This window comes from Erigeron canadensis, chromosome 3, assembly GCF_010389155.1.
Source record: "Erigeron canadensis isolate Cc75 chromosome 3, C_canadensis_v1, whole genome shotgun sequence".
Lineage (NCBI taxonomy): Eukaryota > Viridiplantae > Streptophyta > Magnoliopsida > Asterales > Asteraceae > Erigeron > Erigeron canadensis.
In genome coordinates, this window is record NC_057763.1 from 3866036 (window position 1) to 3885483 (window position 19448).

General features: G+C 35.0%; 3 protein-coding genes across 4 annotated transcripts; all 3 read right to left on the reverse strand.

The window, feature by feature from the left end:
- Nucleotides 1-5023: 5023 nt before the first annotated feature.
- LOC122591382 (vegetative cell wall protein gp1-like) lies at nt 5024-5707 on the reverse strand. Its single transcript, XM_043763653.1, has one exon. It carries the CDS (start codon nt 5705-5707, stop codon nt 5024-5026), a length of 684 nt encoding a protein of 227 aa, XP_043619588.1.
- Nucleotides 5708-8947: 3240 nt separating this feature from the next.
- On the reverse strand, nt 8948-9877 carry LOC122591383 (leucine-rich repeat extensin-like protein 3). Its single transcript, XM_043763654.1, has 2 exons — nt 9478-9877; nt 8948-9366 (listed from the first exon to the last, which is right to left on the reverse strand). The coding sequence occupies exons 1-2, from the start codon at nt 9875-9877 to the stop codon at nt 8948-8950; spliced, it is 819 nt and encodes a 272-aa protein (XP_043619589.1).
- Nucleotides 9878-11002: 1125 nt separating this feature from the next.
- On the reverse strand, nt 11003-18788 carry LOC122592951 (serine/threonine-protein phosphatase PP1 isozyme 2-like). 2 transcript variants are annotated; one of them, XM_043765284.1, is made up of 4 exons: nt 18447-18788; nt 13913-14472; nt 12811-13026; nt 11003-11311 (listed from the first exon to the last, which is right to left on the reverse strand). In XM_043765284.1, exons 1-3 carry the CDS (start codon nt 18646-18648, stop codon nt 12853-12855), a joined length of 936 nt encoding a protein of 311 aa, XP_043621219.1. In that variant the 5' UTR covers nt 18649-18788; the 3' UTR covers nt 11003-11311; nt 12811-12852. The 2 variants fall into 2 exon arrangements, with proteins under 2 accessions (XP_043621219.1, XP_043621218.1); XM_043765283.1 differs by having other exon boundaries at nt 11003-11296; nt 18447-18787.
- Nucleotides 18789-19448: the final 660 nt, after the last annotated feature.

Sequence of the window (19448 nt, forward strand, 5' to 3'; positions counted from 1 at the left end):
TTTTGTTAATTAGAAGCTTTTCTTGCAAGTAGAGGTTGATGTACAAAATGTTGCAAGAAGGCTTTATATAGAAAATGAATGCACGTGGTATGCACATGTAACTACGACGTTATGCAGCATTTATGCCATGCGGTACTTATCAATTTACGTTTGATAATTTACTATGCTATATTGATTTGAAGCTTAAATCATAATTCAATAAAACTTACTATATATTATGTTACAAGTCAAAATTTCACAAACTCTTGAATACATTTTGACCAGCCATTTGACGTCAATGATATCAAATTAATAAAGTTGAGTATCCGTTAAATGATGTTTCGATTATAAATTCTTATGAAAGTCAAACGTACATAATTATCGAGTTATTAAGCCAATAACTAAAGTTTGGTTATATGTTTGGGCCATTAGATACTAAATATGTGAGATCGTGAGCAAGCAAAAATCAGACAAACGTAGAAAGGCCCAATTGGAAGCTAAATGTATGGGCCTAGATATGGCTAAAAGCAATAGTGGGAAACTAGATCTTGATTAAGCATGGTTTGTTTAAGTTTTTTTTAACCAAAAATTATGATCACTGACAAGTGGCTCACATATATATGTTATGAGGAAAAAAAAACCCCTGCCTTCACAGGATGCCCAATAAACCCATCATAAGTGACGGAAATCCATGGCCCAATATGAAATCCCCAATATTTTGTTACATGTGATATTGAATTAATGAGTTTCCCATTATTGAAGTTACTAGGTATACATTTCTTGTACTGTAATAAACTAATAACATAATAACGAACTAGTTTATAGGTCCATTCGATAGACGGTATTGAACTTCTCATCATGTATTGAACATTATGCATATATTATTTAGATGGTTGTATGCATACATTTTCAAATTTTCATATTGTATAGATTGTTAATTATGACTATGGGGATTAATTTAATGCATTTGTTGAAGGGTTTTAAAATGGTGATTGTGAAGTCCCATTTGATAGTTGTAAGTTATTTCAAGAACTTGTTTCGTAATGTTTGAAATCAAAATTATTTGGGTATTTTGTGTGGCCGGGTTAAAGTTACAAATTATATATATATATATATATATATATATGAAAGTTATTTTTAGTACAAGGGTTTAAAAAAGTATAAAAAGTACAAGGTATTTCCTCCTTTTTCTTCCTTCTTCCTTCCATCTCCGACCACCACCACCACCACCATGATCATCTCTGACCACCACAATGATCCTCCTTTTTAGCATTTTAGGGTCTAAAATTTCTAGGTTTTTTCCTTCGCGAGACAATCACCACCAGCCACCATCATCTCCGACCACCCCAACCACGGCGCCGGCGCCGGCATCAAGGGCTTCGCCCGTACCGTAGCAAACCGTCACCATCTCTTGGATCGCCGCCCATCAAGTCCATACGATTCCCATATGTGTCCCTTGACGGTCAGCTTAGAACAGATGAGGGCCTCTGGCCCGTACCGTATCCACCCGAAAATGAACCTGATTCTCGCCGGAAAGTTAACTTACACATGTGTAAGTCTCGCCGGAGATGGTCGCCGTCGCCGGAGAATCACGGTGGTGGTCGGAGATGATCATGGTGGTGGTGGTGGTGGTCGGAGATGGAAGGAACAAGCATGTGTAAGTTAACTTAGACATGTACTTTTTGTATTTTTTTTAAATGCTTGTATTATAAATAACCCACCCCTATATATATATATATTAAAAACAAACCCTCGATATACGTCCAAAAAATAATGCCCAACTTTTTTTTTTCCACCTATATCTTTTTCCTTCCTTTTTTTCCACCTATATCTTTTTCCTTCCTTTTTTTCCCCACCTATATCTTTTTCCTTCTTTTTTTTTAAATGTTGTCCTTACCTATCTATTTTTAAAAATTTTTGGTTTGTAATTTTTTTTTTTTTTGTATTTAAACTTCACGTATGTGTATAGACTGCATCACCAAGTGTTTTCCTAACCACTAGGCTACAGAAATGTCGTTATTAATACTAATAATATATAGTTGATATATATATATATACGGATTCGCGTGCAAAGAATAGTAAACTTAAAACTCTTTTTATTTTCACCACAATACTTTAACTCTTTACACTTTTAACACTAAACTTTTATACCTTTTTATTTTCTTTTATTTTCATAACAAACTTTCTATTCTTTTTAGTTACACCACAATATTTTAACTTTTTACACTTTTAGCACTAAACTTCTATACTTTCGATTTTTTTTATTTTCACCAAAACAATTTTATTCCTTTTGTTTTCACCACAATACTTTAGCACTTTTCACTTTTTAGTACTAAACTTTATATTGTTTAATTTTCTTTCTTTTTATTTTTACCACAACACTTTAACTGTTTACACTTTTAGCACTTAACTTTTATACCTTTTTATTTTCTTTTATTTTCACCACAAACCTTTTTTTTCTTTTTATATTCACCACAATAGTTTAACTCTTTACACTTTTAGCACTAAACTTTTATAATTTTTGTTTTTTTCATATTTTTACCACAAAGTTTTTATTCTTTTTATTTTCATCACAATACTTTAACTCTTTTAACCTTTAACACTAAATTTTATACTTTTTGGGTTTACTTTTATTTCACCACAACATTTCAGCCTCTTACACTTTTAACACTAAACATTTATATATTTTGATTTTCTTTTATGTTCACCACAACATTTTAGCGTCTTACACTTTTAACACTAAATTACTATGCGAACTACTTTCACTTTCACACAAAAAGTTTATTGTTCGTTTTTTAACAGTCGCATGCAAAGAAAAGTAATCTTTTTATTCTTTTTATTTTTATCACAACATTTTAAACCCTTACAATTTTAGCACTAAACTTTTATGTGAACTACTTTCACTTTCACACAAAACTTTTAATGTTCATTTTTTAATTGACAAATGTCAAATTTTGTTTTATTCTTAATCATTTAAATAATACATGTTTTCTTCGAACAGTTTGTGATATGTTACCTCGATCCATGAACGCACACCTATTTGTAACGCATTATCTCATCGTTATCGAAACGTCGTAACTAGCTAATATACTTATTTCTATACATTTTGTTATTTCTATCAAAAATTTATTTTAATAAATTTGAATAATTTTTTCTATTAAGTCGTAACAAATATAATGTCTCATGGGACAACGCTCAGATGTCTCGTTTTGGCTTAAAATAAGAGAGGGGGGATGTCAAGAAAAGCACAATTAGCACTACCAAAAGAGCACAAGTGGCAACGCCCACACCTTAATCAATAACTACGTAAATATATGTCTTATTGCATTACGAATCAAGCAACATTTATGCCGAAATTTTGATCTTCATCTTTTTTTAATCAATTATAAAGTCTCTGTATACAACTTTGATTAATACATTAATATGAAACTAATTGAACAATCCTCTTTATACTAGTCTAAAATGGCCGTTATTCATGTTGCTTCTTTAGTCATATACTCATATCGATCGTTTGGCTGTGAGAGGACCAAAAGCATTGGCCTCTTTTTCGAACAATATATCATGTTGTCTCTTGCCCAGTGGCGGCTTAAGGTTTTTGAAGGCTTCAAACGAGATCAATTTTAGGGGCTTACTTCATTATCATATAAATTAAAATTAAAAAAAAAAGTAGTTCGACTTTTGTTGTTGAACTACTAGGAATAAAAAAGATGCATATAGTTGATGCAAAACCGATAAGAGTGTTATTTGCAATGCAAATTATATAATCGTACTTAATCCAAAATCCAAACATTAAGAATAATATATAAATATTGAGGCTTTAAAATTTTAGGGAGCCACCTCTGCTCTGTTCCTCTTAAATTGAAATTAGTCCCGCTAAGTCTTAAACCGGCCATATTAAAAAGTCCAACAAACATTAAGTACTTAATTCAATTCACATCTTACAGGCTTGAAAGACTGAATTTGGAAGCATAAATGGTATTATTTTGATGTTTTTCTATGCATACATTTTCATAACTTTAACTAAAATGTTCATTCTCTTCAAAGTAAGTGGCCATTTCAGGAGTTTCTACATGAAAAATACAGTACTATACATATATACTATGGTATATAATTAAAAAGTTTAATGAAGCGTATAACTAGTTCCTTTGCCCGCATATATATGATTTTAAAAGTGCAATTGTTAAGGTCTTTCAATGCTCATTCTGGCTAATTATACCTCATATCTAGAACATATGATATTGATTATTAATTAACAAGCTATATAATTAGACTGATACAAATGTCAAAGTTCTCGCAGAACGTTATGGAACGTTAACGTTGCTCTGTGTAATTAAGTATCCCCGATGCTTCCAAGCAGATACCTCAGGGCCTCAGGTGAATCTTTAATTTTGAATTTCATTTGATGCCAAAAAGAGGGGAAAACTGAGAACTGTTTTCTCAGTTATGCATGGCGGAACGTTAGCGTTGCACTTAATTTGTGAGTGATGTTGGAAGATCGACCATGCATGGAGAACGGGATATACTACCTGGAATTAGTTTGTTGTCAACCACTCAACGGTATGAAAGTGTTGTGTACAATCTATATATTGTTATGCAAGTCATATGCTTATAATTACGTACAATGTTATGCAGTGAGTAAAAAATTGAATGACAATGCTTAAAAGTAAATAATGATATCCCCATGGTATTAGGCATTTTAACATGAACTTTTACTATTCTTATTAAGAAGGTCCATTATGTGTTAATTATAATGTTAGTCACTATTAATATGTTATGTGTACTTAACAATGCATGGTTGTCTCTAATGGGCTCAAACATAATCAAAGAGTCATGAATTTGACCTACTAATAAATAGTAAGTAGCAAGATGAATGATCGAACATCAAGTTTTTTATTTAATATGCAAACTATTGATAATATAACGCAATAAAAGAATTGCATAACGACCTTATGGAGTCTAAAATATTAAAAGCGAGATAAGTGTAACGCTGAAGATCTAGAGTCCTAGCAGTCATTGATAAGAAGATAGTTGCATGTTGATACTTCTATGATGACGGTGGTGGCTGCTGATTTTGCGTTGTTACTGGAGGAGTTTGACCATAAGAAGTACTTGGTTGATCATCACATGGTGGTGGTTGAGAGGTTGGTGGTGAAATATTATGTGGTGGTGGTGGTGGTGGTGTGTTAAGTGGGGTTGGTGGCGGCGTATAAGAAGGTGCAGGTGATGGGCTCGGGGTTGGTGATGGAGTAATAGATGGAGGTGGTGCATTTATCGGGGTTGGTGCTTGGTTATAGGGAGGGCGGAGTGGTGATGGTGACGATGATGGGGTTGGTGGTGGAGGAATAGATGGGGGTGGTGTGTTGATTGGTGTCGGTGCTGGTGGAGTTTGCTTACAAGGAGATGGTGGTGGCGGCTTGTTTTTTGGGGTTGGTGTTGGGGGAGTTTGCTTGTTAGGTGATGGTGGTGGTGGTGGCTTGTTTAGTGGTGTTGGTGCTGGGGGAGTTTGCTTGTCAGGTGATGGTGGTGGTGGCGGCTTGTTTGCTGGTGTTGGTGATGGTGATGGCGATACTGAATAAGGTTCGCATGGTGGTGGTTGATTAGGGCGTTTATAAGATGGTGGTGAAGAACGGACAGTGTACGTATCCATCACGGATCTAGAAGCTAGTGACAAAGGAGAAGAAGCGATTGCAATTGCCATTGCTAGAGTGAAGAACAATAACGATCCCATTTTTGTTAGAAAGCTTTTCTAGCAAGTGGAGGTGGATGTAGAAAATGTTGCAAGTAGCAGGGGTTATATACGAAATGACTGCACGTGACCTGCACATGCAATTTCGAGTCTATTGGCATAAAGTCTTTATTAAACGCTTGAATGCTTGATGTTATATGTAGTCTTTACGAGCTTGCAGTAATTACTTTACGTTTGATATATGATATAATTTGAAATTTGACTTATAAAAGTATAAGTTAATCCGTTACAAGTGACATCTAGCAAATTAAACTTTAGTCGATCTATCGGTCAATGCAAGTTTCTTTACAAGGTTTTTTTTATTATTATTTGCAGTTCCTAAAACTTAAAGCCACAAAATTAATTATAATAATATCTATGCTTTATAATATATATGATTTTAATTAATATTAATAATTTTACAAAAGTAATAAACAATCAAAACAAAACTTTAAAATTTAAAACCTTTGTTGCACATTGATCACCATTTTTACAAACCCTTAAAAAATTGATCAAAATTGTATATTATAAAATATTCGAAGTCACTCAAGTTAGTTTCTCTCTATATATATATGAAAAGGATAATAGAGCTTTTCCCGGTAGAAATAGGCCTTCACCAGGGTTCGGTGTTTAGCCCTTACCTTTTTACCTTGATCTTAGACGAGTTGTCCAATGGCTTTCATGAGGAACTACCGTGGTGCATGATTTTTGTCGATGACATTGTGCTTATTGCGAGATCGACGGAGGAGTTAAACCATAGGTTAGAGAAATGGAGAAAAACCCTAGAAGACAATGGTTTGTGCGTCAGCCGAGAGAAGACAAAATACCTACAATGTGACTTCGATAAGCACGAGATAAGACAAAGTGGGGATGAGGACATTCACATTGGGGAGCGGACCTTGTGTCTGAAGGATTCTTTTAGATACCTAGGATCAGTGATACACAAATCGGGGGGGGGGGGGGGATAGACGAAGATGTGACACACCGAATCCAAGCTGGATGGATGAAGTGGAGAGCAGCTACTGGAGTCATGTGCGATAAGAGGATCCCGCTAAAACTGAAAGGCAAGTTCTACAGAGTAGCTATTAAACCGTCTATGCTATACGGGTCAGAATGTTGGCCGATGACGAAAGTCCAAGCGTCTCGAATGGAGGTGGCTGAGATGAGGATGCTAAGGTGGACTTGCGGGAAGACCCTATCAGACAGGATACCTACGGGAGTTTTTAGAGCTGAACTTGAAGTAGGGACAATCATTAACAAGCTAAGGGAAGGACGCTTGAGATGGTTTGGCCATGTTAGAAGAAGGGATCGAACAGCACCACTAAGAAGAGCGGAGGCTATTCACGTTGACGGCACACGCAGAAGGGGAAGGCATAAGATGAGGTGGGAGGATCGATTAGCGAATAATCTTATAGAGCTTGGCTTGTCGGAGGACATGACGGCGGATAGAACGGCCTGGAGAGCTAGGATTAGGGTAGAGGATTCGATTAGAATTACGGAGGACATCTCAATGTTATTTTAGTTTATTTGATAGATAGTGGCTTTTTATTTATAAGATAATATTAAACATAGTACATAATAATGATATTAAATGAATTATTGCCGTATAGATATATTCCTAGTCCGATTCAAATTTAGTATTATATGATCTATTTATATAAAATATAATAATAATAATAAAATAGTAATAATAATATGATAAATAATAAAATAAAATATACTAACTAAAAAAGGACATGTGTCGTATAGAGGATATGCCACATGTCGTGTTAAGAGTTCCATAATTCTGGTTTAGTGTATTGGTGGATAGTAATTGATAATTTGTGATTTAATTGACCGGTGATACAAAATTTACATATTCAAGGTTGTGAAACAAGTCCATCCAGATATCGGTATCTTGGGCAAGGCAATGGGTACCATGCATGAACTCTTTCATTAATGACACATTTGAGAAACTTCTACTGAGGCCTCAAAAAGCAGTATGGTTGGATTAGTGGTATACATCTTGGCCTCTGATTCCCTGAAAACAGATGTCATGGGTTCGATCCTCATCCCATGCAAGATTGGAGGGTCTTTTCTAAAATTTAGGTAGAAAATTGGAGGGTCTTTTCTACAAATTAGGTAGAAAATGGAAGCAGCCTCTCTACTTAGGTAGAGGTAAGGTATGCCTACATCTTAAACCCCCCATATACACACCGTCGAGGTATTAGAGCTCAAAACCCACGAAAGGCGGCACTGAGCAGTTTCTTTTTTCTTTTTTTTTTTGCTCAGGACGCATCAAAGTTGGCGACGTACTCCAAAACGAGCATGCTTTCTTCGAGGGAGATTCAAAGCGCTGTGCGGCTTGTCCTTCCTGGACTCCTGGTGAATTGGCCAAACATGCTGTCTCTGAGGGCACCAAGGCTATCACCAAGTTTACTAGTGGTTAATTAAGATCTTGTCTTACTAGAATGTTTTTTCTCTTTTTTTTGTAATGCTGAAATATGAAAGGAAATGCAATTTGTGTTTTAGTTATCTATTTATTAATTAATTGTTTGATAATTGATTAATTATTGGTTTCCTGAATGTGACTTTTCGATTTAATTTGGGATTCTGATTTAGTTTCAACCAATTATTATAAGTAGTACCATAATAAATCAAGAAATAAGAAATAATACTACTAAATTGTTCATTTACCCAAGATTTGTATAAGTAGAGGATTAATGTATATACATGTCAATGTAAACCCATTGTATTGTAAATTTGTGATTTGGTCAAATTAACTATCTTTATTTGTTTTCAAATTGTTAGCAACGGCATAGAGAAGGCAAGGTTTGTCAGAAAAGTGTCACCAATAAGCCGTTGGCAGCCCCTCAAGCTAGAATCCGTTACAATTATGGCCAGGCTTACAAATTTTCTGTTGCACTTTTTTTTTGTTACTCATATGATACTTTCCGTATACAAGTTCACATTGAGGAGTACTCATTAGAAACACATATATATATAAGAAGGCATATAACATTATTTAAACTGTTTGCAGTTTGCACAATATATTGAAAACATGATATACTAAGATTAATTGCATGAAGTTAACAATTCCATTAATAATAAATTAAAAATAAAATAAAAAAGCCATGAACATTACGCTTATTGGAAACGAATAATACTGCTGAAAATAAGAACATATAGCTGAATGATATATATTATAGTAGTACTAAAGCTAGAAGAATTAAGGCTGAACATCTGGAAACTGCAAGCTGTTTATTAATTAGGAGGCGGTTGCTGGTAATAATAATAGGGGGGCGGTGGTGGCTGTTGATATTGTGTTGGCGGTGGATTACTTGATGGTGTTGGTGGTGGTTGTTCCGGGAGTGGTGGTTGAGCACTTGGTGGGCCCTGACCACAGGATGGAGGTGATGAGCTTGGTGGGGTTGTTGGTGCTGGTGTTTCATGACCTGGAGATGGTAGTGGTGGGAATTCACTCGGAGGTGGTGTGCCGGGCTGCGGTGGTGGGGTACCAACTGGTGGTGTTGGTGGAGTTCGTGCAAAAGGAGGCGGCGGTGAGGCTGGAATTGATGGTGGAGTTTGAGGTTGAGATGGTGGTGGTGGATTTCTTGTAGGAGGTGGTAATTGTGGGATTGATGGAGGTGGTGGTGTATGTGAGCTTATTGGTGGAGTTTGTCCTTGAGGAGGAGGTGCATGATGGTGGTGGTGGTGGTGGTGGTGGTGGTGGTGGTGGTGGTGATGGTGATGGTGATGGTGATGGTGTGGTGGTGGTGATGAGCAATCATGACCAGGTGGTGGTGGGGATGGATGCCCTTTTGGTGGTGGAGTTTGTGGTAATGGGGGTGGTTGTTTGCCTTGATCAGAAGGTGGTGGAGGCTGATCACCTTGAAAGGGTGGTGGAGGTTGATCACCTTGAAAGGGTGGTGGAGGTTGATCACCTAGAGACGGTGGTGGTGGTGGTGGTGGTGGTGGTGGTGGTGGAGGTTGGAAAAAAGGAGTAGGTTGAGAAGGCAGTGGACTACAAGAACATGGTGGTGGATTTTGAGAAGATGGGGGTGATTGATCAAATGGAGGTGAATAGCCGTACTGGTCATTCATCATCACTCTTCCGGCAACCATGCATGGAGGCTCAACAACCATTGCAACTACTAAGATGAAGAGAAAACACAATGTGCTATGGAGCTCCATAATTTTCTGTTATAGAGCTTCTTGCAACTAGCTATAGGGGGTTATATAGAAAGTGTATGCACGTGATCTGCACATGCAAGTATTAGTCCATTGGCTGTGATACATATATAAAAAGTGTTGTTTGAAGTTTATAACAAACACTTAAATCTTAATACTAATACAGTAGTTCTGTATATAGGCCAATGAAGGTGCATATTGTTATGCAAAAGAAGATAAGTGGCAGAAGTAAGCTTGGTAGCATCATTTATACCACCTTAAATTTCCCGTAGAAATGGAGTAAACGTTCTGAATTAGCCCTATAAAAAGTATATACAAAGCACTAGTTTTAATCTCCACTGCAGAATTTAGTAGCAAATTTTCAGCAAAATATTTATGGAGCTATCTTAATTATCCAACAAATAGGTCAAAACAGGCAAACCCCTGGGCCAGAAACGTATATACAAATATGAGAATTCACATCCTAAAGTGGGGGTGTATGATTTACGTCAGGATTTTGAAAACCAAAAACCATTTATTGCATTTTGAAATTTTATTGTATTTTTGTCTGCTTTTATATTATTTCTTCTACAAAATCTTTCAATTTATCTATATAAAAATAAAACATAATTAAGTCATTGATAAACATATCCAAAAACAATTAATTTAACCAATTCTATCGTTAAAATGTTGAAAACAAATTGATTTTGTTATATATTTTCACATAAAACATACATTTTGTTTCGCAAACTAAAAAATAAAATTTAAAAGATATGTACATATTTACCTAAAAATAAGTAACAGATATAATACTAAAATGATATATGTATATACAATCAATCAGGTTCAGTTCGGTTTAATAGGTTTCTAAACTGCAAAGTTCGATTTTTCAAGCAACCAAAACTATTTGCTTTTTTTCTTGGTATATTTTAGTCTTCGATCGACATTTTCTATTTTTCACGGGTAGAGTCGTGTAGATCCCCTCAAATTAAAAATAACTTGAGAGGTCAAGTTAGAACAATCTTGACTCTTAGATTTTAAAAATAAGGATTAAGACTACCCTTTATTTTAAATCAAAAAGTCAAGATTTTCCCGTCAAGTTGATTAAGTCTGCTCACCCCTGATAAGGAAGAATTTAAACCACATAACAAAAGGTCAAACATACTGATCAACCACAATTAAAATAGATATTTTGCAGCGTCAAAAGCGGTACACTAAAATGACAATGCGATTTACAAAGCCAAATGTATTTACATGTCACTGTAAATCGCATGCCAAGAGATTAGAATCAAGATATTTTTCACAACAATAATCATAGAATTAATTAACTAGCAAGTCGTCATAGCCAACATCCAAGGCAGCCTTCATATCACAAAACATTAACTATCTTCTTAACATCAGAATCTTCATGAATGTTTTCCTGCCTCTCATAGCCAATGGGTTCTGCAACATTCTAGGCTATTAGTAAAACTCAAATCAGTGAAGAAATACAACGAAACTTCAAAAGGGTCACCTAAATTGTTGGATCCAAGATGAGAAAAAGAATTTAAAAACTTAGAAAAAGGGAGCTGATTTTTACATGAAGGTTTTTGATTTACATACGGAAAGTTGAATTGATTTGACTATGATACCCCTAACTATGTTCTCTCTACTTTACCCATTTTACATTTACAGAATTTTTCAGACAACTTTTCTCACTATTTTCCACATGAACATTATCTCCATCTGAAGAAACATTTCATTTCTCTTTTCATTGGCAACTAGCAAACTCCATTCATCTCCTCCACATAAGTTAAACTAAAACAACAACATTCAATCTATGTAGGAGATAAAGACAAACAGGTTGTGGGTGTGATGGTGAAGGGGTGCTGTGGTGGCACTCGTTAAAAGGGGTAGCCGGATTATTGTTTATATTAGAGATATGACCAGTGGTGTGGATGACACTTTCAATATTATAAAAGTTTTACTTCTTGTTGTGGAGCGGTAGTTGGTTGGCCGTAAGAATGTGAAGGAGGCAACGGTTTATCTGGTTTTTCATTCAAATGATTTGTAAAGATGATAGGGTTCTTCAAAGATATTGTATTTTTGATCTTCCAAATATTGTATTGAAAGGGGTAAATATATGATGTGTTTTCGTGTGAATCAAATTGAATACAGTACGTTAATCAAATTGAAAGGGAGCTAATACGTTTATAAAAATTAGTAACTATAACAATACAAAGTGTTAGTTTGACTTTTGCTCCGATCTTTCTTTTTTTTCCCCAAATGATAAATTAGATAACAGCAGCCGCTTGCTAGTGAAAAAAAAAATGATGTTTGATAGTTGTGTTTGGGAGTAGATACTAGATAAGATTTGAAGATGGGGTCAAAACCAAGTGAATAAATAAATAATAAATTAAAAGTTAAGGGTATATTTAGTCAACTAACTTAAATTTCTTGTGTGTCAAATAAAAGTTACAGTGTAAATATCACCCCCTTAGAAAAAAAAGACAACGCCTCCTAGTAAGGTAGCAACTTCTTGTTTATGGGTCTACTCGGGTTATGTCTCATCCTTAATGGGTCAAATTAGTAAACTAAAAATTCTCTGATTAAATTGAAACGGGTCAAAAGGGTTAAAAGTCACACAAAGTGAATTTTTTATGCACCAAACCTCCTAAAACATTTCACCTAATATATTAATTAATACTATTATAACTAACATTTATTTGACACGCTAAGTAATTATGTATGGAAACATTTTGAAGGCATTTGGACAATCTGCTTCAGATTAAACCAACATGACCTCGACAGCCTGTACATAATGTTTTGAATCATTACCTAAACACCCCCATTCACCAACTTTGCTACCTCTGCTACATAGTAACATATGCACATAATAGAGTGGCTAAACTACTCCATGAAACTCACCATTCACCACGGTAAATTCTTGCCAGGGATAAGAAATTTTTAATGCTGACCTTAAAATTGTAGGGTTTGCATAGTAATCAAGCCTTGGTAAGTCATAGAAATCTAGGCTTTCTCTCAGCTGGCTTCAAAATTTGAAAAGAACACATTAAACTTTCATCAACACTCATCATTGTACCGGCATTATCAAATTCACCACAATAATTCGGGGCAGAGAATATCGTAACAAGCTGTCTCTCAGCAAAAAACTCATATCCATCTTCTACAACCTGCAAAAAGGAGCATTTGAATTACATTTAAGCTCTCAGAACGAGAACAAATATAGGTAGCAATTTATACTTTCTTAAGTTATGAATTAGTATTCAAACAATGTATTATCTCTAATAGGTCAAAACCAGTTATATAAACAAAAATAGCTTAAAAAAAACAAAAATAGCTTAGAAAAAAAGCCATGTCAGATGGGTCAAAACTTGTCCAACGTATATTCTTAATCTTAATGCATAAAACCTCTAATGTCAATTATTTCAGAAATTTGGATTATAGTATTAAGACCAAGGTTGTAAATATCGGTTTCGGTATCGTATCGGCCGACCCCCGATATGAGATATATCGGATACCCTAAATTGTAAAGGTATTCATCTAAATATATATATATACTAACAATATATACAATTTGACATAACTTTACATACCTTTAATCTTAATTACTATGTTATGAAGCAAATTTTACATACCTTTTAAACTTAAAGTCAGTAACCCTATTTTTGGTTTATAAAAATTAAAAAGAAAAAAGAAAAAAAAAAGTCAACTTTTTTGACCCATGTTGACCGATATTGACCGACATTTGACCGAAACGATAAGTTCAGCCGATAACCCATATATCGTATCAGTTGAAGGCCGATATCCGATATATCGGCCGATATGGCGATATGCTATAATATTATAGTGTTGAATATAAGTCGTTTTAGGTCAAACCAAACGTGTTTCGTCTCGTACATAAACCTACTAAAATGACCTGTTACCCAGCCAGCTGGCCTATTCTGGCTAGTATAAAAATAATTGTTGACTCAGACCCATTTTGACCCTCTACATAACCCATCCATTTTGCCACCAGTAATTCAACATGACTAATTGACTACACTACGTCAAATTTACCTGATGAGCACGGCAAATAAGATCCATATCATGCTGCATCAAGAACTCGGCCACCTTATCAGGGCCAAAGGTGTAGGACACCCCCCTATCATTCATCCCCCAGCCCTTAGCATCCCTACTAGGGTCAGACCAAAGTAGATCACAAAGCAAACCAGAATCCGGAACATCAGTGGGCCGGGTCAAGTTCCTTATCTGGTCAAGATTAGTTAGATCAGGAGAAAGACCTCCATGCATGCAGAGTATTTTGTCATCTATAAGAGCAGCCACAGGAAGACAATTAAAACAATCGGTGAAAGTTTTCCAAAGTCGGACATTGAAACGGCGTTTACATTCATCATAAAATCCATATATTCTGTTGATAGAAGCACATTCATGGTTTCCTCTCAAAAGGAAGAAGTTCTCGGGATATTTGATTTTGTAGGCGAGCAAAAGACATATGGTTTCCAGACTTTGTTTGCCACGGTCCACATAATCACCTAAAAATAAATAATTTGACTCCGGAGGAAATCCACCATATTCAAATAACCTTAATAGATCGCCGTATTGCCCATGTATATCACCTGGAACTCAAAACAGACAAATGTTAAACCTCAACTTTAACGTATTACATGTAGTACTAGCATAGTGACTACTGACTAGCATTGCAGGCCCCCAGAAGCATGTTTGAGACCAAAAAAATTAAATAAAATCAGCGTTTAAAGGTAAATGATTCTGTAGTTTGACTAACCTAAGCATCCAAGAAGAAAATACAAGTATGGTCACAATATCCACTAAACAGAGTAGCCCTACACATAACATAGTATATAGTCATGTAAGCCAAATGTTCTATGGTTTTAAAAGGTGCTATTTCAAGTTAGTGATTTACACAGTTACACTTTCAAGTGCAGTGTGCATGATCACAGTATGTCCGTATTGCAGGCCAGAACATACGGCAGACTTTCTTTTATGACAATGCTTATTCTCAACAAGATCCTTATCCAAATTTAACAGGAGTAGGCTAAAAAGGAATCACGCCAAGTTAGTGGCAAGATGAACGACGTAAAGGCGTATCCCTGATCCCGGGACATGGACATCCTGCCATGCACTCCATATATGGTCATCTATTTTGAATTTTTCAATTCCAGCACCAACCTTTGCTACACCGAGTCAATTAAAGATTATCTCTCCCACAAAGGGGTTCTACAGATGTCCAAAGTGTGTACTTAATTTTCTGCCTTATCATACGCTCACCCTACCACTTTGATTACCTATTCATCAATTAAATATTCACACGCTGTAAAAATTAGAAAATTGGAAACAGTCAGCCACAGTGTCCATAGACAGGGTTCTATGTTACACCATACCAACATGTACAAAGTGGATTGGAGTAGCTACAACTTCAAAACCCAAATCAAAATCCAATCCAAGTTTCTGTTGAATTCATTGAGCCAAAGGTGTTTATTCTAACTTGATCCCAAATTCCCAATTCTCCTCTTTGACTAAGTCAAAATAAATTAGTAAATTACTCCCCTAAATTATCAGGAGGTTAAGAAAGAAACATTAGAAGTTGCAGAATGAAAGGTAACATGCAATCATGTAAGACAATGCATCATGGAAAATGCATTTCAATAAGCACAGAGACTTCATACATATCTTTGACACGCATCTATATTCCTCGAAATCCAAAAAGAGGCGGCCAATTACTCAGAAAAGTAATTGTATAGATGCTTTTAATAAATTCGCCATGACCTTCTTCTGAGTACATAAGCCGCCAAATATGATTACGTAATAAAAAAGAAGGTATTTCTCTAACAAACTTATGATATTCGCAAATTCCTGTTGAACAACATAAATGTATAACATGTTTTGATGTCAATATGTCAGAAATTGGTCACTCTACGCAATTTGAATAAACAAAGAGAAATTCTAGACTTACAAACTTCAAAAACAAATCTTTACAAACACACATGTGATGTGATCCAATCAACAAATGTAGAAAAAAAAAAATATATATATATATATATATATATAGACATGATTTAATTGGTGAAAGTTGCCTTTTTAGTCATTTGTTTGTAAAATGTTTGTAAACCGAGCATTACTCTACAAAGAAACAGCAAAATAAACACAAAACCCGTCTAACTTACGTGCCACTACTAAAAAGAATTCGCCTCCAGAAATGAACAGATTATCTATTTCTCAAAATAATTACAACGCATCGTATATCAACAATCTAGCAGCATAAGCCTCCATTTAACAAATGCATCAAAAAATCACCTACAATGGTCATATTGCATTATTAGATTTTAACTTACAAATAACCTCAATTAGTAAACACCATGATCTTTTCTGTTATACATACCCAGACTACTAGTTAACATGATAAAACAATGCCGGAATATGATTTTGAATGTCACAAAAAGATATTTTCATGATACAATACCTTCCATCTTCATCATTCCTACACTCAAAGTATCAAACTTTTTTTTTAATGGCACTCAAAGTATCAAACTATCACCTTTTTACTCCTTCCTATCATAATTTGTGGTGGTTGTAATTAAATAGCAACTATACCCACCAACCTCAATATTTCAACAAACAAGAGTCCTCCACTTTAGCCAACTAATCATACATTCGAAAGAAAGCAAGACAAAGTATTCATCAATACACATTAGAGGCTTGTTTACTTCTGACTTAATGAGCTTAATAAAATTACTTAATGCATTAAGTCAATTAAGAATGTTTCTTTTTAGACTTAATAAACAAAAATAACCATCAATTGTCTATTTATTACTTTATCTATAAAGATATTATTTATTCATTCAGCCACTTAATCAACTCAGCACTTGATAATCAAAAAATTAAACGGGCTCTAAGCCCCTAAGTCTCCTCACAAATCCCTCACTGCGTACACAATATTCAACCTTGTAATATTCAGTGTCTCCATTAGCTTCTTTTAGATATGCAAACCACCAATAGTGACTAATCATTCTACTGTAATAAGATAAAACTCCCTCAAATATTCAGTGAACGAAAAACATGTTCTTATGCCAATGAAATATTATCACTCTATGCATTTCTAGAACACAAGGAAAAAGCAAAGGAAACATGAAACCCGCCTAACTTACACGTCGCTTCTAAAATGACTAAGCAAAATCAAGTTGAGATATATTCAGATTTCAGAAATTGAAAAGGATTAACTACTTTCTAATACTAACTTAAAAAATTTCACATAGCAATGTTCTGCCAATTGCTTTCACTCACAGATTCGATATATTCAGTGAATGATTCATGTTGCATGATTAGTAGATTTTAACACATGAGAAACTCAATCGTTAATCACAGAGGCAAAAAGATTCTAAAATATAAAAGTAAAAATGTTAAATGTCATGAAAAGATTGCACATGTGTAGCCAATGTAACATTTTAAATAATCCTATGCAGCTGTTGTCATAAAATAGAGAGCTTTCATATTCACCAATCCCTCCTGTAAGTATCACCTTTCTAATCTTCTGTTCTATTCCTTTCTAAAAAGACTTACAGCAGCTATTACCCTGAAACTACTAATCGGCATTCCTCCATATTCCAACAAAATACAATACTTCATTTTAGCCATTTATCAACTCCCTTAATCCACACAACATCAACATGTATAACCGCTGTCCATCATTATCCCCGATATGAAACACACAATATCTAACCCTTCATTTACTACATACTAGGTGTAAACCTACTCAAAATTTCCAAAAATCCCAATCAAGCCTAACTGAATCAATACAACAGAAATGTGCCCCAAACAATCTCTCATCTATATCTATATCTACATCTACATATCTATACTACTTATACAAAGCATTTACCCTACCTCCATTTAAATAAATGAACTCCAATAGAAGCGCACCGTGTCACCTTTCACCGCCACAATAAAAATTGTGCAGCATCACCATCTCTTCTCTTCCTTCAATCACACCACTGTCATCCCCTCTCTTAGACCACAACCATCGACAATCATCAGCAACCTCGACCACCACCAGATAGAGCTAAAAAATCACCCAAAATCCTAAATAAACCTCCTGATAAGCCATTAAAATTCAGAAATCGCCAGAGACTATTCACCATCTCTTTCTTGCATTATCAACTCGAAAATGCTCTAAAGACTATTCACATCACCATCTCTTCCTTCTACAATACCACTGCCCTCCCTCTCTTAAACCACACCCATCGACAATCGTTAGGCAATCCCCGCCCACCACCAGATACAGCCAAAAATCACCCAAAATCCCAAAGAAAAGTCCAGATAAGCCCTAAAAATTCAAGAATCGCCAACAACTATTCACCGTCCATACATTTCGCAATTATCAACAAACAAAATGCTCTAATTCCTTAATTCCCTTACACACAATATATAATCCATACATAATTTCTCTACGAAAATAACATAAATATATCAACAAATAAAAAAAACACCTATCTATCAAACAATCACATAAATATACATATAGATATATAGATACAAATATTCTAATATATATATAAATATAAAGATAACAAATTACCGCAGATCTTAATAGGAGCTTCGAGTTCTAACAAATTAGGTTGATTGAGGAAGATTTCACGAGAAGTTGTACAAAGTAATCGGATCTCTGCTTCCGATAGCTGAACCTGCCGTGCCGTTCTGGCTTGCCGGAATTCTAACAATCGGTTGATGATGTCATCAAGTAAAGCTGCGTTAATCCCTCCCTCCACATTTTGAGCCATTTATATATAATAATAATAATATATAATTACAAACCCTAATTTTAGTTAGATCCCAAATGGCTGAATGAAACCCCAAAAAGAAGGAGATAAATTTGTTTGTGTAATTTACAATGTATATGGTTTGGAGTTTTTGGAATAAACAAATGGTATTTGCTTTAATTTTTATTTTTTAAATTGGATGTGCGCGCATAGGCAAGTTGTGATAGCGATGAGATCATGAAATTATTATTGTTACTATTATAATTTTTATGTTATTTAATGTTATTGAAAAAAAGTGATTAATATTTGATCAGGTTTGAGTTAGGATTTAGATTTGGATTTTCCTTTGGGGGCAAAATATGCTCATGATGTCCTTTAAAGGTTGCATGATTTTTTAAGGGGACGTGTAAGCCGACCACCCCTCATGTAACCCGACCACCTCTTTTGGAGCGACAGTCGCTCCTAAAGGGGTAGTAGGATACGACAACGGGCGACAGCATACGACAACATTACTGTACGATTCGTACCTACCCACCCTTTAGGAGCGACAGTCGCTCCAAAAGGGTGGGTGGGTACGAATCGTACAGTAATGTTTCTGTTTCCCCGTGACGATTCATCCTTTATAACATCTCGTTTCATATTCATTCTTGGAGCAACATTTCCATTTTGATATTCAATCGTTTTGATATTCGATTGGTTTTATATTCATTCATTTTGATTTATTCGTTTTCATTTATTACTGTTTCCCCGTGACGATTCATCCTTTATAACATCTCGTTTCATATTCATTCTTGGAGCAACATTTCCATTTTGATATTCAA